The sequence below is a fragment of the Channa argus genome, chromosome 12, assembly GCF_033026475.1.
Source record: "Channa argus isolate prfri chromosome 12, Channa argus male v1.0, whole genome shotgun sequence".
Lineage (NCBI taxonomy): Eukaryota > Metazoa > Chordata > Actinopteri > Anabantiformes > Channidae > Channa > Channa argus.
The window spans coordinates 5,936,692-5,960,978 of record NC_090208.1 but is presented as its reverse complement, the minus strand read 5'-3'; the positions used below and the strand labels follow the sequence as shown (position 1 = coordinate 5,960,978).

General features: G+C 39.1%; 3 protein-coding genes across 9 annotated transcripts in view; 2 read left to right on the top strand and 1 right to left on the bottom strand.

Annotated features, from left to right (window-relative positions):
• Window positions 1-24,287, bottom strand: part of LOC137137902 (immunoglobulin superfamily member 3-like) — a 221,794-nt gene that overhangs the window by 131,533 nt on the left and 65,974 nt on the right. For 4 of the 5 annotated variants that reach the window (XM_067524699.1, XM_067524700.1, XM_067524698.1 and 1 more), the window contains 2 exons: window positions 3,825-4,184; window positions 2,463-2,822 (listed from right to left, as the gene is read on the bottom strand). In XM_067524699.1, coding sequence (XP_067380800.1) covers window positions 2,463-2,822; window positions 3,825-4,184 — 720 coding nt within the window. Of the gene's footprint in view, window positions 1-1,448; window positions 2,201-2,462; window positions 2,823-3,824; window positions 4,185-24,287 lie in introns of those variants that run through there. The other variant, XM_067524702.1, reaches the window with a different exon arrangement.
• LOC137137929 (high affinity immunoglobulin epsilon receptor subunit alpha-like) overlaps window positions 1-24,287 on the top strand; it is a 96,805-nt gene that overhangs the window by 31,680 nt on the left and 40,838 nt on the right. The window lies entirely within an intron of this gene.
• The window catches only part of LOC137137914 (Fc receptor-like protein 5), a 39,749-nt gene continuing 28,746 nt past the window's right edge, over window positions 13,285-24,287 (top strand). Inside the window, exons 1-2 of the mRNA XM_067524737.1 lie at window positions 13,285-13,370; window positions 14,599-14,634. Coding sequence (XP_067380838.1) covers window positions 13,340-13,370; window positions 14,599-14,634 — 67 coding nt within the window. The 5' untranslated portion in view covers window positions 13,285-13,339. The remainder of the gene's footprint in view (window positions 13,371-14,598; window positions 14,635-24,287) is intronic.

The following is a 24,287-nucleotide window of genomic DNA, read 5'->3' as shown; positions in this document are numbered from 1 at the left end:
CATCAGAGGGACAGTTCATGTTAGATGTGTTGGAGATAAAGTCAGAGAGGCCAGATTGAGGTGGTTTGGACATGTTAAGAGGAGAAACTGTGAATATATCGGTAGAAGGATGCTGAGGTTGGAGCTGCCAGGCAGGAGGTCTAGAGGAAGACCAAAGAGGAGATTTATGGATGTAGTGAGGGAGGACATGAAGTTAGTTGGTGTGAGTGAAGAGGATGCAGAGGACAGAGTTAGATGGAGGCACATGATTCGCTGTGGCGACTCCTGAAAGGGAGCAGCCGAAAGGAAAAGAAGAAGAGAGGACTGTTCTCAGAGGACAATCTCTGACTAAAAAAATAAAGTTTTGTCAATGATAATAAATGTAACTTTACAGTGGATCAGATGTTTCCAGAATTTTGACTGTAATCATTGAAGAAATAGACGTCTCCATGTTAATGGAGCTAAGAAAAAATACAAATTGTCAATACTTTTCTAAAATATGAGTTAATGTAACATTTTATCTAAAAATGTGAGACTGGACTTTTCATCTTCAATTCATCCACACACAGCTAGAAATGTACATCTGTGGAGATATTGATCATGTTCAGCTATACAAAGTAATCAGGTCAGTTCATTCTAATAAAAAAAAAAAAAAAAAAAAAAAAAACAGGCTGAACTTTGTCCTGCAATAGATAAATAAAAATTTCAGACAAAATTAAAACCAAAGAGCAACAGCTTGTTTTCATATCATTTGTTTGGTTCCTACAACACTTGGTGTTAAACAGGAAAAACACTACAGTCCAAAATGACCTCATAGAGTTTAACACAGACAAAAGTAAAATGTTACTTAATATTTTTCTTTATTGTCATTGTTAGTAAAAAAAAAAAAAAACTAATTAAAAAAAGGACCAGAATTCATGCACATAATTTATGATAAACAATTTATGTATATATATATATATATTATATATATATATACACACACACACACACACACACACACACACCTTTCAGATCATAATCTCTATACAGAAGCAGAAATATAAGATGCTTTGAAAGAGTATTTGTACTTCATGCTAGTTTCTACTTGTGATGTAAAGTTACTCTGCAGTTTTAGCTTTTAGATCAAACTGTCAACAAGATGTTATTTGCTCCACCTCCTCCTAACGTTAATATACTGAACAAATGTGGAATAAATACTTCATGTACTGTTGGAGATGATCCACCTTTTAATGGATGTGTTGTCTTCATTGTCATTACTGTTTGAATCTGTGACCCAGCAACACAGCAGGATGATGTTTTCAGTATCTGATGTCTATGTACCAGCTCATTCCACAGTAGATAATCTATAGTGATCATCTAGTCATCTAACATTTGCTGTGAGTGGCCCATAAATATTCAGAGAAACTTGTTTTTCCATCAGATATTTTTATAATAAAAGCAAACAAAACTCACTATATTACTGCTAATAATAAAATATGTGCTTGTATTATTTTGTGCTCACAAAAAAAAGCATCATCACAAACAGAAGAGGGGTCAATATATCAAATACATATATAAAAACATATGAAAGCAGCGTAATAAAAAGCTTAACAATCTATCTCAGTAGAAGTTACCACATGTTGCTGCACAGAAAAATCTAACAGATGATGATGATGCAACAAATCACCTGATGAAAGCAACATTTTAACCTTTAGTTTCAGCCATTTTGATTCTTTTCTCCTGTAATTGATTTACAATAATTATATCTGTGGCCTCACTGAGCATATATTTACATTTAGTCATCAGACACATTTACAATGTGCACTGGGTTTTTATTATATTTGATCAGAGTCTGATCTTAATTTACTACTCAGTACAACATAAAGGAATTTAGATTTTCATCTGCTGTTCTTGTTCAGTCTCATGCAGAAATCATTTGAATTTCTTTGCAGACTTGTTCTCACATTATCTTAAAACATTTAGATTTTTGTTTTGTTTGTTTAACAGCAGCAGGACACAAACACTCAGGAGAAAATGGACCTGAGACACTTTAGATCTGCTGTTGGTCACGTTGAAGCAGGGTCATCATCTGACTTAACCTTTATGAAGCCTTTACGTTTTAATGCAAACACAACACCACCAATAACAAACAGCACAACTAAAGCTCCAAGACCGATTCCCAGTCTGACTCCATCTCCATTCTTGTCTCCTCCATTCTCTTTGGGTTTAGCTCCATCCCCTGTAAAAAGAGAATGAGATGTGAGGTGTCAGGTAGGTGATGAATCCATTTCCTCTTCAAACTCCTGTCAGACATTATCTACTGCACTTTGATCCCATCACTCATAGCAGCTGTTTGCTACAAAGTCTCATCAGCAACATCTTTAGAAAACACAAACATCTGATCTGTGATGGTTCACTCTCACATCAACAACCAGGAAGCAGCTTCACCTCTGATCCACACACACACAGACACACACACACACGCACACACATGCACTTACCTGAGTTGCCGACTGTCAGGTAAACGATGGGCTTGATAAGATCACCATCATCCAAATAAACATCTCTCTTTCTGCGTTTTGATTCTCTCTGTATAACATGACACTCGTATGCTCCACTGTCACTAATCATCACGTTCTTCAGAGTCAAAGACACATCTCCATTCTTCACCCGATCACGATTCAACTGCACTCGGCCCTTAAATGAAGGATGACTGTTCTCACACTTGCCGTCCCGGTAAAAACAGACTGTAGGATTGTTCAGGTCACGTCTGATCCACTCTACAACTTGGACAGTGGTGTTTCTGGGAGCTTGACATGGCAGAGTGACAGTATCTCCAGGTTCAGCTGTGATTAACAAACCTGAAGTAAAGAGGAGCAGAAACAGAGCAGAGAGGTAAAACAGTTAATGTACAGTTCCTCACTTCCCCAGCAGTTAATCAGAGTGAGGGGCTGTCAGACATAAACTGAAATAGACATGTTAAATTATTCAGTGTGCAACATGGATTTCAGTTCAAGGAAAACTGAGATGAAATGTTCAACATTTACTCCGACGTCATCAGTCCTTAGCTGTGTGTGTTCATCATACTCATGTTTGGAACACAGATATTATTTCAATTCTGGCTTTTATTAAAGAAGTTATCATAATAGTTAGGCTGTATGTCACTGTGACTCATCTCCTTTCAGTGTAAAGTACAATACATTTCAGAAAACTCCGACATATTTGATGGTTTACACAAGAAGAAAATGCTGTTTGTCAGGATTCAGGTGTGTTCTGGTAAAAGCTGAGAGACTTTGTCCCCAGTGTCTTGTTTCAAGTTTATTTTTATTCAACTTCTGTCTCACGTCTGGCCATCAACATTGTCATTATTTTCCCAAGTATAATGGCGCATTTACAAATATGAAAGTATGTTTGAATCATTTTTGGCTTGGTTTCCTTGATAATCAAACAAATTTAACAAGTTTAAGTGTTGTGGATTTTTGCATATGAAATAAAAAAGTAAAAGTATCCGTTGAGTTTCCCAAATGGATTAAAGGTTTTACAAGTCCAGCCTACTATGTGTTTATTATAATGGATACAGGACTGAAGAAACATTGATGAGGAATAGAATTAAACTGCCGAGAACATAAGAACTGCTCGGGCTGTGACGTGTCCTCTTCAAACTCCTGTCAGACATTATCTACTGCACTTTGATCCCATCACTCATAGCAGCTGTTTGCTACAAAGTCTCATCAGCAACATCTTTAGAAAACACAAACATCTGATCTGTGATGGTTCACTCTCACATCAACAACCAGGAAGCAGCTTCACCTCTGATCCACACACACACAGACACACACACACACGCACACACATGCACTTACCTGAGTTGCCGACTGTCAGGTAAACGATGGGCTTGATAAGATCACCATCATCCAAATGAACATCTCTCTTTCTGCGTTTTGATTCTCCCTGTATAACACGACACTCGTATGCTCCACTGTCACTAATCATCACATTCTTCAGAATCAAAGACACATCTCCATTCTTCACCCGATCACGATTCAACTGCACTCGGCCCTTAAATGAAGGATGACTGTTCTCACACTTGCCGTCCCGGTAAAAACAGACAGTAGGATTGTTCAGGTCACGTCTGATCCACTGTACAACTTGGACATTGGTGTTTCTGGGAGCTTGACATGGCAGAGTGACAGTATCTCCAGGTTCAGCTGTGATTAACAAACCTGAAGTAAAGAGGAGCAGAAAAAGAGCAGAGAGGTAAAACAGTTAATGTACAGTTCCTCACTTCCCCAGCAGTTAATCAGAGTGAGGGGCTGTCAGACATAAACTGAAACAGACATGTTAAATTATTCAATGTGCAACATGGATTTCAGTTCAAGCAGAACTTTTTCTGTTGGTCTGAAAGTCTAATCAATGTGACTCAGCTGGTAGAGCAGCTGTCTACAAACCACAGGGTCACTAAACCCCACGATGCCCCTGATGTTTGCTACTTACTTGTAAATGTGCTCAGTGTCAGAATGAAATTTGTACTTGGTCATAAAAGAATGAAATGCAAAGCATCAATTTTCATTCACAATCTGAGAGGAAATGTTCAACATTTACTCCGACGTCATCAGTCCTTAGCTGTGTGTGTTCATCATACTCATGTTTGGAACACAGATATTATTTCAATTCTGGCTTTTATTAAAGAAGTTATCATAATAGTTAGGCTGTATGTCACTGTGACTCATCTCCTTTCAGTGTAAAGTACAATACATTTCAGAAAACACTGACACATTTGATGGTTTACACAAGAAGAAAATGCTGTTTGTCAGGATTCAGTGTTGTGTTTTTTTTGAAAATGAAAAAAAAAGGTTTTACAAGTCCACAGCTGTGGATACACATAAACAGAAGCTGACAGAGTCAGAGTCCAGCCTACTATGTGTTTATTATAATGGATACAGGACTGAAGGAACATTGATGAGTAATAGAATTGAACTGCTAAGAATAATAGAACTGCTGGAGTTTAATGGTTCTGCTATTGACAGCATCCCAACATCCTGCCTCATTGTATGGTATGAAAGCTGCTCAGCAGCAGATAAAAAGCCCTGCAGAAAATCACTAACACAGAACATCATCATCTGTTCCCTCACTTCTTTACAGGAACTGGCAAACAACCGTCATCACACCAGAGCATTAAATATTATCAAAGACACACACACACCCTGGATATCACCTATTCAAACGTCTGCCCTCAGAAAGGTGGTACAGGTCCATAAGAGCACGAACCATCAGACTTATTAACAGCTTTTTTCCTACAGCCAATCAAATCCTCAACACACTGTAACTGATTTTTAATCTGGTGTTATGTGCATGTAGTATGAGTTTATTGTCTTATTCCTGTGAGAGAAATTATCCTTCAAGTGCAAAATGCCTGTTTATGGTGACCAAAGGCTACATTCACACCTCAACAGACCTACTGTCTTTAGACCAGATCTTCATCAGGAAGCTGTCCCAGCAGGGAACACATAGGAGACCAGTGGTCTCAGATACTTGCTAATTAGATTCCTGACCACTGTGTGTATGTTCTGTAAGGTTGATTTGCATTGAGTCATTCATTGTGCTTTTATGTAAATTCAGCTGCTGAGCTGACTGGTTAAAACAAAGTCATAACCTTCTCAATCTGATTGACCCACTCATGAGTGTAGTTCTGTTCTGTTCTGCATGTTTCTCTATTTTGCTGATTAAACTCACCATAACCAAGACTGTGAGCTGCTTTTTGCCTCCTTAACCTGCCTTATAGTTTTTGCCACGACAATTCCAATTTGTTTCCCCACTTTTACTCCATGTTTTATTTTTATTCTTTTTATCTTTTGTTTAGTTATTAGATGTTAGAGGTATTTGTTTGAGAGCATTCTAAATTTTGTTTTATCAAACATTGCTGCATGAGGTATAATATTCTAAAGTGTTATACACACTACGTGATGCATAAGTTTGATAATGTGTTATTTTGATTACGCATTATCCCAAACACTGGCTACAAAGAGGATTTTTTAATATCTGCTTTGTTTGTACATTTACTGTAAAATTACCCAAGAAAGATCAACACAATAAGAACATTAAATTATTAAGATTTAATGCATTATTCATTTTTAGCATCTGGCTGCTTTAATATTGAGGATGCATATGGTTTAATTTCCACCTAAAAAACACATCACAGTAATGTGACCTGCACTTTTGTGGATTGACAGGTTTGCTAAATTCTGTAGTAACAAATGTCAAAATACTACAAAGCCAAGTTCCAAAAAAGTTGGGACGTGTTGGGATGTGTAAAACCTAAATAAAACAGAATTCAATGATCTGCAAATCACATCAATCCATATTTTATTCATAATAGAACATAAACAACATATCATATGTTAAAACTGAGATATTTTACCATTTCATGGAAAATATTAGCTCATTTTGAATTTGATGGCAGCAACACATCTAAAAAAAAAAAGTTGGAACAGGTCAATGTTTGATGTAGCATCTCCTCTTCTTTTAACAACTGTCTGCAAACATCTGGGAAGTGAGGAGACCAGTTGATGTCTGATGCAGGATTCTAGCTGCTCAACAGTCCTGAGACTTTGTTGGCAGATTTTTCATTTTATGATGCGTTAAATGTTTTCTATTGGTGAATTATGCCTGTTTTTAATTCAGTGCCACCTGAGGCCCTGAAAATCACGCACATCAAGTTTTGACCTTCGGCCTTGTCCTCTGTGCACAGAGATTCCTCCTGATCCTCTGAATCTTTTGATGATATGATATACTGTATTTGGTGGGATCTTTAAAATGTCTTCCAATTTAACGTCGAGGAACATTTTTCTGAAATTGTTCCACAATCTTTTACTTTACATTTGAGAGGCTCTGCCTCCCTGAAATGCTTCTTTTGTATCCATCTGACCTGTTTACTGGTTGTTAAATGTTACACCATTTGTTTTTTTATTTGCAGAAACTACTTTTCCAGCCTTTTGTTGCCCTGTTCCAACTTTTTTGAGATGTTTTTCTGCCATAAAATTCAAAATGAGCCATTATATTCCTAAGCAGTTTTAACATCTGATATGTTGTTTATGTTTTACTGTGAATTAAATATGTGTTGATGAAAATCATTGCATTCTGTTTTTATTTCTGTTTTACACCTCATCTCAACTTTTTTGAATTGGGTTTGTAAAATACTTTACAGGTCTGGTACCTGTAAACTGAAGCAGACAAAGAACTGACCTTCCTGTTACTAGTCCTCTGTATTTCAATAGTTACACTGCAGATGCTGCCTTCATTCATTTGTATTTATGTGCTTAAATCAGCAACACAGAAGACTGATTCTGTGTGTGTGAGGGTGATTTAATTTATTAATCTCAGTGAAGTTTCACCATTTCCTCTTTACTCTGAACTAATGCAAGATGTAGGTTTTGATAATAAATTTAAACTGTTGATTAGCTGTCAGCAATTAGCCACAGTAGAACAAGTATTTTAGAAGATTTGGGAAAAAAAAACTGGGAGATCCAGGCCTGATGATGGTGGAGTTGATTATTACACGTTTCATCAGCAGTGGGTCTGATGTTTGTCTTCGTTCTTTAGGCAACTTACTGTTTAGTTCCTATCTGCCAAATACATTTTTAAAAAAAATCACTAGTTGCCTTTAATAAACGGCCTAATGTGTTGGTCCTGTTTCAGACTGTGTGAGCAAACACTACAATGACATGAATTTACAGGAACAGCTACTTTAGTTTGTTAAGACAGTTTCCACAGGGACACAAGCTGATGTGACTGTAGCAGAGAAACAGCTGGCTGAGCTCTGTAGGAGCTGAAGATGTCCACTGTCCAAATGCTGAGAGTGGCGAGACAAGAGACACTCACTGCTCTTTTCTATTGTCCAACAGCTTCTTTATTTACGGTCAATGATATTGATTCTAACGTTTACTGCAAACAAGTTTTTCAATAACAACAGACAATCTGACGAGGACGACTGAAGTGTTGTCTTCCTGGTTTCAACAGCTGCCGTAAACACGGACTCATTCGGAAGTCGGTCACTAGTTAACGTGGTCACGAGTAAATAAAAAAATCCCAGCAGCGTCACTAACTGTACAAGACAACATGTACTACAGTACAATACAAGTTACTGCAGTACACAGTTACAGTACAATACAAGTTACTGCAGTACACAGTTACAGTACAATACAAGTTACTGCAGTACACAGTTACAGTACAATACAAGTTACTGCAGTACACAAACCGCTGGACTTAAAGTAGTAAAAACAGTGAGAGCTCACCTTCACAAGAAACCGAGAAACAAACAGAAAGTAAAATCCAACAGAGTGAAGCAGATGTTCCAGAAACCATTTTCTCTCATCTGGTTCACGTTAATCCGATGATAGTAACGATAACATGATTCCAGAAAGTTCCGATGTTTTACAGGAGAAAAACACACGAAGCTTCACATTAAACCGAGCAGCTGTAAAGTCCCGCTAAGTGCAGTCGATCAAAGGGTGGAGTTTGGGTGGAATCACTTTACGACAAGGGCGTAAAATGAGTAGGAGGTTTTTTTATTTAACTTTATTTTAACTTTACACAGAGACAATGAGCAAAAACTAAAAAAGTGCAGGATAACGTACGTACGTAATCTAGTACTTGCAAAATAAGTAAAAACACAAAGAAAAAAATTTTTTCAAATGAGCTTATGATCAGGGGGCACTGAAAACAATTCATCTAGCAAAGCCAAAGTAAGAAGGTCATGCTCTCCTGACTAACTAAGGTTTGTTCATAGGAATTAACTCAGCTACCACCACACTCTGTTTCTGTTTGACCATATAGATATTCACATTTTGTATTATGGATTTTAGATATGGGGCTTTGAACCTTTGGAATCTATTGAGAATGTCCAGAAATTCCTCAGCAATTCTAGTAAATGAAATCTGTGTTTTCATTTACTGTTGTGTTGAGATGTGTCAGCTAAAATTGAGAAGTTTGTGGTTGTCCAGTTCCCTGTTGTAAAGCTGCGGACCTGGACTCTGTCTCCTCTCCACCCTAAGGTACTGTGCCAATCAGTTGTCTGGGATGTTCTTTAACACCTCCCTGGAGATCTGCCGTGTGCCAGTCTGCTTTAAGACCTCAGCCATCGTACCAGCCCTTAAAAAGGATCATTGGACTTAATGATTACAGACCATTTGCCCTGACATCTGTGGTCATGAAGTCCTTTCAGCACCACGTCTACAGAGGCAACAGATCTGTAGACGACACTGTGAACATGGTCCTCAACTTCATCCTCCAGCATCTGGATGCAGGATCCTACGTCAGCATACCGTTTGTGGACTTCAGCTGTGCTTTCAATACAATCGCTCAAGCTCTGCTCCGAGACAAGCTCGGCTAAACGTGCCTGACACCATGTAGAGATGGGTTGCGGACTTCCTGACAGACAGGCGGCAGTTCATAAGGCTGGGAAAGTACATCTCTGACCCAATGACCCAATCAGCACTGGATCCCCCCAAGGCTGTGTCATATCTCCTCTGTTATTCTCCCTTTATACCAACAGCTGCACATCTAAACACCAGTCTGTCAAACTCCTGAAATTTGCAGTTGACACACTCTCATCGACTTCATCTCTGGTGTAGACGAGTTGGCCTACAGGAGTGAGGTTGACCGTCTGCTATCATGGTGCAGCATGAACAACCTGGAGCTCAACGCTCTCAAGACAGTGGAGATGATAGTGGATTTCAGGAAAGACCCAGCCCCCCTCCCCCCTGTCACCCTCTGCAACACTCCAGTGACCCCTGTCAAGTCCTTCCACTGCCTGGGCACCACGATCACCCAAGAGCTCAAGAGAGAGCAGAATATCAGCTCCCTCACCAAGAAGGCTCAGCAGAGGCTGTGCTTATTGAGGCAGATAAAGAAGTTTTACCTCAATGAAGATGGTGCTGAACTTACATTTACATTTAGTCATTTATCAGACACTTTTATCCGAAGCGACTTACAACTGAGGTACAAGGCAGCAAGAATCTAAGTCAAGGAGAAAACATCAATGTAAAGTCCTATCAAAGTTTTTTTTAATACATCTAAGTGCGGAAGAGTTCTGTTTTCAGCAGTTTTTTTAATACTGGGAGAGAGTCAGCTGAGCGTGCAGACTTTGGTAGCCACCAAAGTCCACCATCGTGGGATCATTGTGCTAAAACTTCTACACTGCCATCATCAAATCCATTGTCACATCCTCCATCACAGTCTGGTTTACTGCCGCTACAGCCAGGGACAAGGCCAAGCTGCAGTGCATCATCCATTAAGCTGAGAAGGTTATTGGCTGCAGCCTCCCACCTCTCCAGGAGCTGTATGTCTCCAGGACCCAAAGAAGGGCAGCCAGGATTGCAGCCGACCCCTCTCATCCTAGACACACACTGTTTCAGCCCCTTCCCTCTGGTAGGAGGCTCCAGTCTATCAAGAACAAGACCTCATGTCACAAGAACAGTTTCTTTCCCACTGCAGTCAGTCTGCTGCACAGCACCCAAATCCCCCCCAGATAACCCCCCTACTCATGGACAGTCACTCTCGTTTTTTCAACCTGTACTTCCTCTCATTGCACACTCACTTTCTGTACATGGCTTGTAATTTAATTTTTATTATTGTATTTTATTCTGTCTCTATGTAAATACTTTATAATTGTTGTTTATCACTACTTTGCAATCTAACTTTAGATTCTAGATTATGTGTTTGCACCTGACACCAAGACAAATTCCTAGTACTGTTAAGTGTTCTTAACTGTAATAAACAGTTTTCTGATTCGGATTTTGATATCAGGAGAACAGTTTGGTTTTATTAGAAAATGTGCAAAATACCACTTATTACAGCTTTAATGCCTGGAACAGGAAGGGAGAACAGGGATCAGATTAAAGTTGATAACAAGCCGAGAAAAACAAACAGGGACTGGCTCACAGCAGCCACACACTCAAACACATTACTGTTCACAAAATTAATTTAAAACACTCATCAGACACATTAACATGGTAGTTTTATGTTGTTGTGGACAGAGGTCAGGACTCCAAATGTGAAGTGTCCCAGGGCCATAACAGTCTGAGTGAGCTCGTAGTTAACAGAGGTCATGGTCTCTACTTTGTTTTCTTCATCAGCTCTTGAAGCCATTTGTCCTGGTGACCCAGAGTGATGGGTATTTGTAGAAGACAATGAGTTTGTCTTCGAAACTGTCACAAAGTGATAAAACAGGACTTTGAATGCCGCAGATTCACCAACATCTTTGTGACTTCACTAAGACTGAGAAGGTCTCATCAACATGGTTCTGGTCTCACTGAAACACTGACTCTGTCCTCAGTGATTCTCAGAGTTGTAGTGATTTGGGTGAAGTGGGTCTGGAATACAGATCACTTCTGAGGAAAGAGAAGCAGCTTGACTTTCATTCTGCTTTCACGCCTGCTGATCTACTCTCTTCACACACTCAGCTCTGCTCCCTAGTTCCTCATGAGTCACTGACAGACTCAGCTCTGATTGGAAACTTCTTTTCTCCTCACAATCCTGTGTAGTTGTTGTTGACAGCTGGTATCTGCAGCTCCATGAAAACTGTGTTTTTCCACATCAGGAAATAAAGCAGCAGCTCAATCGGTTGATGATGGAGAAGAACAACCTTTTAATGTAAAATACTGTATATATTTATGCAGTAATATTTTGAATCATGTTATTAGCAAAGAGGGCAAAATTCAATTCAAACATTTCTCTCATTGATAATTAAATTCACATTTGAATTAGTCTAAAAATGTAAATCCAGGACTCAACTCAAGAAGTCTCGATCTCCAAACCATCAACGACCTCCAGTTTGTACCGTCTCTCGGTTTCAACATACTTCTAATCAGCAGAAGCAGATGCTGTGTGGTGTCACTGTTCATGTAAAACACACCAACAAAAGTAAATAATTCTTTTACTTAAGGAGAGAACTGTGAAAATATTGACCACAGCTAACATCCACAGTTCAAAATCCAATCAGCTGTTTAATTTGATTAGTGTGATGATAAAAAACATTTGTTCAAACACTTATTGTTGATTGGCAGGTCATTACAGAGCAAATAAATCTTGACATGCAGAGTATTTGAATTGTACATCTTGAGTTATAAAGGTAAACAGGCCCTCTACTGTTTGAAATTGAGCTACTGCAGTTGATTTTGGTTATTAGGCTGCTGTGGTGGCAGCATTCATCACCGACCATCCACTATCTCTCCATCCCCTGCTACAGAATATGTCTAGACTCTAATGCAGATTGTGGACAGAGTCGGGCTTTTGGACTGCATAGATTTCCAACATGGGGAAACCAGCAGCAGACTTTTAGCTGGTCAAGGATCTAAGAGGGGCATAAAGACGAGCAGCCATAAAAAAACCTACTGGGCCACTGTGGGCTGTTCCTACTTCAGGGGTTTCTGAAGGGCAAACTTCTGCCCCTCAAAAGGTCCCTCTGTGCCCTAACTGCCCAGTGATTCTGTCACTTTTTCTCTGGCCATGTCACCCACTCAATTCCTTTCCTGTAGATCCACCCCCCACCCCCTCTCACCCCCTGTAAGCTCCTCTCAGCTCATCTCAGCCCCTATCTTCTCCGCTTCTCAGACACATGCTCACTGGCATTTTTCAAAATGATGCAGTGGATGGAGTCAGGCTCAGGTCGAGGCCTTTAGTTACTCTATAATGTTGTGTTAGTGTCAAACTGTAACATGCTTTAAAACACAGCACTGGAACTATTTTAATTGCCAGTGTGAAGGAGAATCTGACATTTACCCACCAAATTAAAAATCAACTTGCCTCTAGCCCTTGTCAGGGGTTAATGTAGTAACTCTGTATGGAGCATATCTTCAGAAAAAAAGTCACATACAGATGAAAATTTCAATTTCAATTTTTACTGTCTGAACCACAAATTGTCTATCATCAACCATCATATGACAAGGTCATATACGAGGTCAGGACCATAACATTGAGAACATGAACTGACTGGTAAATTGAAAGTTTTGCCTTTTGGCTTTGATTCTCCAAACATTCAGTACAATGTCTGCATTACTGCTGTGAGGTTGAAAAATATATATTTGTTAAATTTTTAATCTGTTAATTAATCTTGTCATTGGTTTTGATGAGGAAATAGAAACAATATTCTTACTGATTTTAATATATTGATAGAAAAACCTTTGAAAGCAAAGCAGTCAAAGCTTTTTAATGTTACACAAAAAGTAATTTTAGTCTCTTTACTGTCATATTGGCATCTTTAGACAAAAACAGACACCACTCTGCATAGAAACTACTGCAGAGAAAACTACTCAGAGGAAGAGGGTGGACTTTATTTGTTCTCTCTAACAAACAAGTTGAACACACATCATTGAACTGGACAATGGAGGAAACAGTTCTACAGTGTTTGATCTGTAAGTAGAGAATCTGTGAGCTTGTTTTAACCTTTGTTTACAGGCTGATCACAGTGGAAATGTTGACCCTTGTCCTCCATCACATCATTAAGACAGTTGTTAATGTTGTGGCTGAATAGTAATAGTGATTGTGTAATAGTGTCTTTGCCTCAAGTTTCCAGCAGAATATTGCTGAGTAAGTAACATTGTGGTACTAGGTAGAAAAGTCCTATATATGTACAGACCATTTACCATTTAGTAAGAAACATGACAGCAGCACTTAGTAAAAGTGTCAGAATTTAAATAGTTATTTAGATCAAAGAGGAGCTTCAGTATCAAACCGTGGTTAAATAGGCTGTGTATAGAAGTGTTACTGCGTCAGTGTTTTTACAAAGATCACAGTATCAGAAGATCAATTATTGTTCAGTGAGAGATAAAAAAGCTGCTTCTTCTTCTTCTTCTTTCCTTTGGTCTGTTCCCTTTCAGGAGTTGCCACAGTGAATCATGTGCCTCCATCTAACTCTGTCCTCTGCATCCTCTTCTCTCACACCAACTAACTTCATGTCCTCTCTCACTACATCCATAAATCTCCTCTTTGCTCTTCCTCTAGACCTCCTGCCTGGTAGCTCCAACCTCAGCATCCTTCTACCGATATATTCACAGTTTCTCCTCTGAACATGTCCAAACCACCTCAATCTGACTTTATCTCCAACACATCTAACATGAGCTGTCCCTCTGATGTCCTCACTCCTGATCCTGTCCATCCCCGTCTCTCCCAAATAGAACCTCAACATCTTAAGCTCTGCTACCTCCAGCTCTGCCTCCTGTCTTTTCTTCAGTGCCACTGTCTCTAAGCCGAACAACATCTCTGGTCTCACCACCGTCTTGAACATCTTTCCTTTCATTCTTGCTGATTCTCTTTTATCACACAACACACCTGACACTTTTCTCCACCCGTTCCAACCTGCTTGCACTCGCCTCTTCACCTCTTTTCCACACTCACCGTTGCTCTGGACCGTTGACCCTAAGTACTTAAAGTCCTGCACCTTCTTCACCTTTGCTAAAAAAAAAAAAAAGCAGGAGACAGGAAGAAAGGACAAAACTGACACAGGGATTGTGACAAATATGTATATGGATAAAATGTGTGTTTATAATGATGAAACATGTTTTCTGTATTTGTAGGTTTGTGTATTTTTGTATAGAATTGTGTGTTAAACTCACACTAACCTCAGCTTTTCTTTCTCTTTAGTTGTTTCTTTACTGCTGTGCTGCTCAACAAACCAGGGTCAGTAAACTTCTTCTATCACAATTTGAATCTTGAATTAATAAAGGACTGAAAAGTTGAAATGGATGATTAGAAAAAATTATCTTTCTTAATCATAAACATGAGATGTTGATGATCTTCGTATGTTGACAGCTTCAGACACATTTTAGAGAGAAAATCATCTTTTACACTGTTCAGTGACTCAGTAACAGAAACCATCATTGCAGTTTTCTACTCTGTACTTCAATTCAATTCAATTCAATTCAATTCAATTCAACTTTATTTATATATAATGCCAATTCACAACAAAGTCATCTCAGGGCACTTTACAGAATAAAGTCAAGATTATAAAGATGTATAAAGAGAACCCAACAATTCCCCTTGAACAAGCCATAGGCAACAGTGGAGAGGAAAAACTCCCTTTAACGGAAGAAACCTCCAGCAGAACCAGGCTCAGGGTGGACGGCCATCTGCCTCTACCGGTTGGGGTGAGTGGAAAGTGGAGAGAGAAAAGAACAAAGCAACAAAAAGCTACAACAAAACATCGGGCAGGTTGGTAGGACCAGTAGCTGCACACTGGAAGACACACAGCTTCAAAGCCGGGGGACACCTGCAGAAAGGGACAGACAGAGGGGGACAGAGAAGGACAAAGACAACTACAGGAGAGAACACACAGAGTTAAGGACATACAGTGGTGACAATTGTGGGGTGAGAGGAGAGGAGAGATGGTCAAGAGGAGGAAAGGAGCTCAGTGCATTGGGGGGTGGGTCCCCCAGCAGTCTAAGCCTATGGCAGCATAACTATAACTAACTATATGCTTTATTAAAAAGGAAGGTTTTAAGCTTAGACTTAAAAGTAGAGAGGGTGTCTGCTTCCCGAATCTGAACTGGGAGCTGGTTCCACAGCAGAGGAGCTTGATAGCTAAAGGCTCTACCTCCCATTCTACTTTTGGAAATTCTGGGAACCACAAGTAGGCCTGCATTCTGAGAGCGAAGTGGTCTACTGGGATGATATGGTGCTATGAGGTCTTCTATATATGATGGAGCCTGACCATTCAGAGCTTTATATGTAAGAAGCAGGGTTTTAAATTCTATTCTAAATTTAATAGGAAGCCAATGGAGAGAAGCTATTGAAGGTGAAATATGATCTCTCTTGCTAGTTCCAGTCAGCACTCTTGCTGCAGCATTTTGGATTAATTGCAGGCTCTTTAGTTACTGGGGCATCCTGAAAGTAGGGAATTACAGTAGTCCAACCTAGAAGTAACAAATGCATGGACCAGTTTTTCTGCATCACTTTGAGACAGGATGCTCCTAATTTTGGCAATGTTCCGTAAGTGGAAGAAGGCTGTTCTAGAGATTTGTTTTATATGTGAGTTAAAGGACAAATCCTGATCAAAAATAACTCCAAGGTTCCTTGCAGTAGTACTGGATGCCAGACTTATGCCATCTAGAGTAACAATATGGTTGGACATCATATTTCTGAGATTGTTGGGCCCAAATACTATGACTTCAGTTTTGTCTGAGTTTAGAAGTAAAAAATTGTGGGACATCCAGGCCTTTATGTCTTGTAGGCTTGAAGCTTTATTAACTTCAAAGAATAAAATAGCAGCTGTTCACCTAAATACTTCATACAAGCTGTGACACCAGAAGCTGTGTTTTCTGAAGACAAGACATTGTGATTGTATATAAAAGAAAATATGAATTCGACTTTAACTCAGTTCTGTCCTCCCTGTGATGGAGGGACATGATGTCTCTCTGCACTGTCAAACAAAGAGGCCTCCCTCCAAGCTCCCAGCTGATTTCTATAAAGATGGCTCCCTCATCAGGACTGAGCCTACAGGTCACATGACCATCCACCATGTTACCAAGTCTGATGAAGGCCTCTACAAGTGTCACATCAGCAGTCATGGAGAGTCTCCACCCAGCTGGATCTACGTCACAGGTCAGGAGGGTAAAGACAGGTCTTCAGCTGATCTTGTTGTGTTTAGCAGGTTTCTGCATCAACATGTCTCTATAGAACAAGCTGCAGAACAGTGTCTCTGTGCTTGAAGAGTTTCTCTTTAGTCAGTGAACTACTGAGAAGATTCATTATGTAAAGTAAGACAATGTTTAATCATATTTTACTGAAATTGCTTCATTAAATCATGAGACACAGCTGCATCCTGGGATCATAATACTGAGTCACACAGGACAAGTGTGTTCTGACTGAATTCCCCTTCTGAAGTCGACTCAAAGTTTTAATCCTGTCTCCTATAAAGAGACAACAAACAATGAACAGTGTGGTGTCCTTTGACATTAAACATCATGTTTCATCACTCAGACTGTGACAGCATTAATGTTACAGTGCACTTCCTGTTTCTGGACTTTTATTTTGTGGCCCCTTCTCATTACTTCCTGTCCCTGGTTCTTTTGCCCAGCTTTACCGTCATTGTCCCTCATTGTTTGCACCTGTCCCCTCCTCTATTTAGGTTCAGTCTTCCCTGCTCTCCCCTGTCAGATCCTTGTTGTCATTGCCATCGTTGTTACTGTCATTATTGTCGACTCTCTGAACTCTTGGGAAACCAGACTTTATGTATCTTGGACCCTGTGTTTCTATGTCATTTGGTCTGAGGTTTGGTAATGTACTGTTTAGTAGTTTATGTCGATCTGTTTCTCGTTTGTTTGGTATATCCCTGTTTGATTAGTTTCCTTTGACTTTCCTCGGCTGTTCATTTGTTTTAGTTGTTTGTTTCATACCCATTTCCTTTTAGTTTGATGTGCTCCCGTTTATTAGTTTTTTGTCGTACATGTGTTCATTCCATTTTAGTGGTTTGTTTCTCATCAGTGTATTTTATTTGGTGTTTACCTGTTTGTTAGTTTTACCCGTGTATCCATTTAGATTTAGTATAGGTTTCAGATCCCAGCCTTACTCACCCTCTAACTCCTGAACAACCCATCTTTGCACCCTGGTTTTCGTGACTTCTGTCTTTGGATTCCGGACTCTGGTTTTTGAACTCTGTTCCCTGTCCGAGGTTTGGTTTGCTCGGTTAATGATTCAGTTTAGTTATCCCTGCTGTATATCCTCGTGTTTCATGTTTGCTACCTGTCTTGTTTTCTTTCGTGTCCTCCTCTCAGGAGCGAGTTTATGTTAACCCCTTAGCCTTTTTGTTCAATTAAACCTGTTATCAGTTCCCTCCCTCTTGCCGTTTTCTTCACTTGGGTCTGTTCCCTTTACCAAATTGTGACAATTAATGGCGTTCTGTATTTACACTGTACAGATCAGTTCATCCACATCTAGACTTCACTGAATGGACATAATTTATCTCTACTAGAGTTAATGGTAAAACAGTGAACTGTCTGCACTTGTATATTGCTTCTTTACCTCATCAGTACTCAAAGTACTTTACAGTTGCTTCTTATTCACCCATTCACACTCTCACACTAGTTTTTGATGCTGCCCTTTCAGCCATCAATTGAACAATTCCAAAAAAATAAGTCTACCGAAAAGAAAACAGTATGGCAAACAAAATCGGGCACAACAGGCAAAGCTAATCTCCAACCATATAAAAAAAAAAAACTGTGTGTATTTAAGGTAAAGACAAAACCAATACAACAGGAGTCTCAAAGTCAAAGCAGATCTAGAAAAAGTCTTAACAGATGTTCAATCAGTAGTTACAGTCCTAGCAAACAAAACACATGGTACAACAGTTATAAGCTACTCACACTAAATCACAGCTGTCACGAAGTGTTTGTGAGCTTCCTTTATAAAGCAGTCAGGTGTCTCATCTACATTGGTAGGTGGTGGGATGTTAACACCGAGACCAAGACAGATCTACTTCTCATTCTGTTCATGAAAAGTTTATTTAAAAGTGATCTAATTTTATAATATAGTTAAAATAAAACACAGCTTAAAAACAGCAGGTATCTGACTGTTTCATCATTTATGATTTTTAACTGTGTCAAATGCTTCAAAACTATAAATCATTTTCAAAACATTTGCTTCATAGTGATTCATTGCTTCCCTACTACAACTAAGGTAAATAAAGGAAACCTCACCCGATAGTGTTAATTCTGTTCAGTTGTGTCTTCAATTCGATTAACATGCTAATGTTAATGCAACCTAGTACAACAGGAACAGGCTCCAGCCCTTCATGAATCTGTACAGAATACGTGGGTACAGATAATGGATGGAAGGAGAGTTATCACCTCTTTGAGAGTTTAAAATTATAAACTAAGAAATTATAACTCTGTTAAAGTAGAATTCATGGCAGAGCTGCTGGGATTGCATGAAGTTGTACAGTACTTAATAAAGCGAGTATATACTGTACATGAACAGTTTTATCATGGTCTGATTTAATTCATCCGTACAATCACAATACCAGGGGATGAGCAGTAGATGTCGACTTTTTTCTGCATCACATATTTCAGATAATGAACCATTTTCAGCACTTGCTTCATTGTTAAAGCTCCAGAAAGCTTCGTTTGTCCAAACACCTCACAGCCCAATGTTGAATCCTTCAAATCTCTCTCTCTCCAGGACTCAGACTTCCCTACTTATAACTAGTTCTATTATTAAACTGACAAGACAAATAGAAGATATCAGTGTTAACATGGCCTCTTGTAGATTTAACCTTTAAATGATTTTCTGATGTGCTGGTGAACACAGTGGGACATTTATTTAAACAGGCTACTGATCAAATTAACCCTGCAACACACATTCAGCTGGAATGTGTGATCTGATCTTTGACTACTGGAGCAGTTGGGTGTTGTTCAGGGTCTTGAAATATTTAAGTAGACCCATCAGACACAAACATCATCCATGTAGCCTCCTGTCAGAAATCTGAAGACTTACTGATGGTCTGATAAAACTTTCCTTTCCTTATCCTTTTCCTCAAACAAACCTAAGAGCTACATAAAGTAAACACAGACAAAAGTATGAATTAAAACCACATCAGACTGTTAATACGCCATATAACATAATGCTAACATAATGAATAATCATGGTGCTATGTGCACATATTTTAATCATAGGTTCAATTTAAAACCATTTCTACAGACAACAAGTGAACAGAACATTGCTTATTGCAGTTAAACCTCTTTACCATTAATGAATTCATCACCATGTCCTGTTCCTCATTGGGTGAATTTGTCCACTGTCAAACCAAATCCACAGTGTGACCTGTGTCGGCTCTGAACAAACTTAGCAGAGCTTGGAAACAGCCAGCAGGAGGCCGCACATCACCAGCAGAGGAGCTTTAATCACTGACCAATAACCCTCCTCACAGCAGGCACAAACATACCTGTCCACATGTGGGTCTGGTTTATGTTTAGTCAGCGTGTGCAGTTTTTATGGCAGGAATAGTTCAGTGGTTTTACTTGAGTACAATTTAACTGAATATGTGACAAGTTTGAAGACAAAAACAGGAATCGGGCAGACAGAATCCCGTGATGGACAATACAAGTTGAATGAGAAAGCAGACTTACATAGAGTTCAGGTGATGGAATCAGACAGGGACATTCAGAGGCACCTCTGTGTCCTGTATGTACAGTGTGTATCTAAATGCTGATTGTAGGTACATGTGGTTACCAAGTTACAGTTAAAGTAATACACCAGAATTATACAAGTACAACATGAAGCAGAGAGTGGTGTGTTTGTCTCATAGACATTGTGGTTGTAGATAAAAGAAAATATGAATTTGATTTAAATTCATCACAATATTTTAAACGGTGAGACTAAGCAGTGACAGGAAGCAGCCATCAGGGGGCAGCAGAGGATGTTTGGTTTGTCCTGATGATGATGATGATGATGATATACTAGTACATTTTTGACCTTTAACCTCACAAAAGACAAGTATGAATATGAGTTTTACAAACAATCTGCAGTGAGCTTGACAAACTAAAAAACAATAACTGAATGCAGCAACAGGAAGTTCACTGCTCTCTGTTGAAACATTATTTATACTGAAATAGTGTGTGGTGGAGGGGGAGGGGGTTTCCATTGCAGCAGCTTCAAACCGTAGTTCCTCCATTTTGTCCTCTCTATTGACACACACATACCCAGACGACTGTGTCTGTCTTTGTGCTGCAGTGCATGAATCCAGCAAATTTTACAAAAAAACAATTTAAAATAAGCGACAGAGTAACATACATATCAACATTCTTCTTGTTCATTATGTCAGAGCAGAGTTTGTTTTATTTCATATTTGAAAAAGTTGAAAAAGAAATCTGACCATTGCTCAGTCAGTGCTGCTACATAGTCTAGAGCAGGTCAGAGACCATGTCAGTGATCTAAGCTACAGTTTCCCTGAGTTTATTTCTCTTTCTAAACTGTAACAATGATCTTGTTCTTTCACACACACATGATCAGATCAGTGTGGAGTTCAGATTGGTCTTATGGAAGATAAGTTTAACCAAATCATTTACTGGGTGTTGATGGAGGTTATCAGGCTCCTGCAGATTCAGCACAGCTGGTCCAGATAGTCTGGTTTACTGTACACAATAAATTAGGAGCAGGTTTTTGCTGTTGCTGCTTCAAATCAAATCAGCTGTTAAATAGTTAAAAACGTGTCAAACTGAGCGTTTTGCTCTGTTAATAGCTTTACAGTGTTGCAACTGAACCACAGTCTGTAAAATATCTTAGCTACAGATGCAGATCAGACTGTGTCAGTGTTTCACAGTGACAGAGTGGAGGCCACTAAGGTGTGGAAACTTTTATTTTGAAACAATAAATTCACTAATTGTTTCTAGAACAAATCAGATAGAAGCGATGTTTTAATGATTAATATTAAAAGATGAAAGTGATGAAAACTTTTCTCCTGAACTGCCTCTCTGTGTTTTTATACCCAGTAAAGATGGCGGCTGCTTCTCTCTGCCTCATGTTTTCTCTAAAACACTTCCTGCTTCTAACTTTCAATAGTCACAGTTTTTGGGTTTAATTCACACTAAAAATCTGCATCAGTTAAAAAATCCCTGAATTAATGTAGTGTATCAGTTTAGTTCCTGTGACTCATTTCTGTAAGAAGTTAATAATCTTCTAACCGTGTTCATTTTTTTGTAACTTAACAAAGAGCGAGTGTGAAGCAAGAGCCAGAAACAACATGGTACAGGAAAAAGAGAGCAGCAACAAGAAACTGCATCACGTGACCTTCTCATAGCAAAGGGAAAGAAAACCTCCATAATTAGACATGAAATGTGTTTCAGTTTGAGCTCATACAAATGACTAATATAAGACATATTAGACTAAAGACGGTAACTGTCCTCATGAAGTGTCTCTGTTGCTGTATGTCTCATGTTTACTGTAAAGTACTTCCTGTCTTTACGTCTTCACAGTATTAACCCAGTTTTAAAATTCAGCTCTATGTGCTTAACAACATGGTGGAAACACAGAGAGAAACAACAGGAAACTGCATCACGTGACCACATTTAAAAAGAAGTCACATCATTAAAAGTGTCTATGAAGCAGGAAGAGTTTCTCCTGCTTCTGCTCACAGACTTCAAGCTACAGCAAAAAACATGCAGCAAAGCTCCCAAACCCCAACACTGTTCCACTTTTAGTTACTGGGAAATGTTGATTAATCTGGTTTTGTGTTTGTTCAGTGTGTCCTGACACACTGTCAGTGTCACGAGGTGACAGCAGAAAGTGGCCAAAGACAGAGAGAGGAGAGAAAACATTATTCAAACTTACATTTTATCACCTCTGAGCTCAACAGCAGGTGAAACAGTTTGCTCCTGTATTTCTAATTTAAAACAGTCTTATCAAATTAGAGCAAAGTGTTTTATTCTGTTGCTCCCACAGATCTGTGATCATAGATAGGCAAACTAGTACAGTCCTGGCTCATCTGTGGTGACTAAAAGTGTTTTTAAACTACAACCAGACTGGTAGCAGAGTCTGGAACAATCCAGTTTTGTTAAATCAGCTTCTGTGTTTTTTACATTCTGATTAAACAGAAATAAGTTGTGACCTTTTTAACATGAGGTCATAAGACAGAAAATGTTCCTGTCAGACGGATCGATCTCATTCCTACAGTCAGCAGGTTCATGGACTGAGTGACACATGAAACCAGGTATTTATAAAATAAAAACCCACTTGTCGCTCAGCTGGGATCGACTCCAGCCCCCCAGGACCCTGAACAGGATAAGTGGTTACAGATAATGGATGGATGTGATGATGATGATGATGATGTTTCAGTGGTGGTGGTTTGAATCTGATCATTATCACTGCTGTGTATTTGAGCTAATTGTGACGGATTATCACTAAATTTTATTTAGTTTTTAGAAGTTTGTCATATACTGGGACATTTTATTTTGAAGTGGGGACTCTCCTGCTGCTGTGGAGTCTTCTGGACTTTTCTCTGCTATTTTTTCCACAGCTCACAGGGACAAAGAGCCCAGTCAACAGCACATCTGGGTCTCATTGCACCTCAGTTTCACTTTCACTTCAGCCGGAAACAACAAGTGCAGCAGGCTGCTGAAACAGTGTGTGGGGGAGGGGGAGGTGTTTCCATTGCAGCAGCTTCAAACTGCAGTTCCACCATTTTGTCCTCTCTATTGACACACACAGATCCAGACGACTGTGTCTGTCTTTGTGCTGCAGTGCATGAATCAAAAAAACACCTGAAAACTCAAAACAGTTTCTATGACCAACTTCATAATGTCAAAGCTGCAGAATCTTCAAGGATGTGATTAAGATTTTGCTAAATGTGTGGATGGCAAAGATATTTATATATTTGAAAACCAGACTATGTTTGTTTAGAAGATGTTTGTCAGCACTAAGGAAGGACACACATTAAATGTGCATTAGTGAAGGAGGGTATAAATAATGAAATTTGAGTTTTGAGTTTTTGAATCTTAATAAATGTAATAAGGGTTAGAGTCTCACTAATATTAATACATGATTAAGGCCTTTCATCTGAGGAGTTTTCTCTCTTTCTGTCTTATTTTCTGTAACAAAAAGTCTCCTGCTTTATTTTTCTATATAGTTTTAAATGTAAAATTACATCAAAGTAAATGGTCTGCACTTATATAGCGCTTTTCTACCTATTGGCACTCAAAGCACTTTACACTGCTTCTTATTCACCCATTCACACTCACAATCACACACACATTCATACACCGATGGGGGAGCTGCTATGCAGCTGGCCAACACTCACCGGGAGCAACTAAGTTGGGGTTCAGTGTCTTGCTCAAGGACACTTCAACATGTGACCAGAGGAGCCGGGGATTGAACCAACAACTGTGAGATTGGTGGACAACAGCTCTACCTTCCTGCGCCACAGTCGCCCCAGTAAAACATGCAGTAAAGACCCCTGACTCCCAGAACTGTCTCACTTTGGAACAGTGTTATTTTCTGTATTTCACTGTGATCTGTTGAGTCTCGACACAGTGGAATGAGGCAACGAACAAAATGGCGTCAGCAGAGAGAAGAAAAACATCACATGACCTTGTTAGAGCAACTGAAACTCTGGGTACTTCTGATAAGCAGTTTTATCATGGACTTACAGAGTGAGACAGTTTTAATAAATAACTTTTTATGTAGAGTCTAAACTTTAAAACAGTCTCAGCTGCAGAAATGTCAGGAAATTTAATACAATGACACCTGCTAAGTGAAGGTTTCAACACATCAGCAAGCTTCTTCCTTCCTTCAGTATAAAAACAACTTTCAGGAAGAGAAAACAACATATTTTGTTTAGTAGCTGC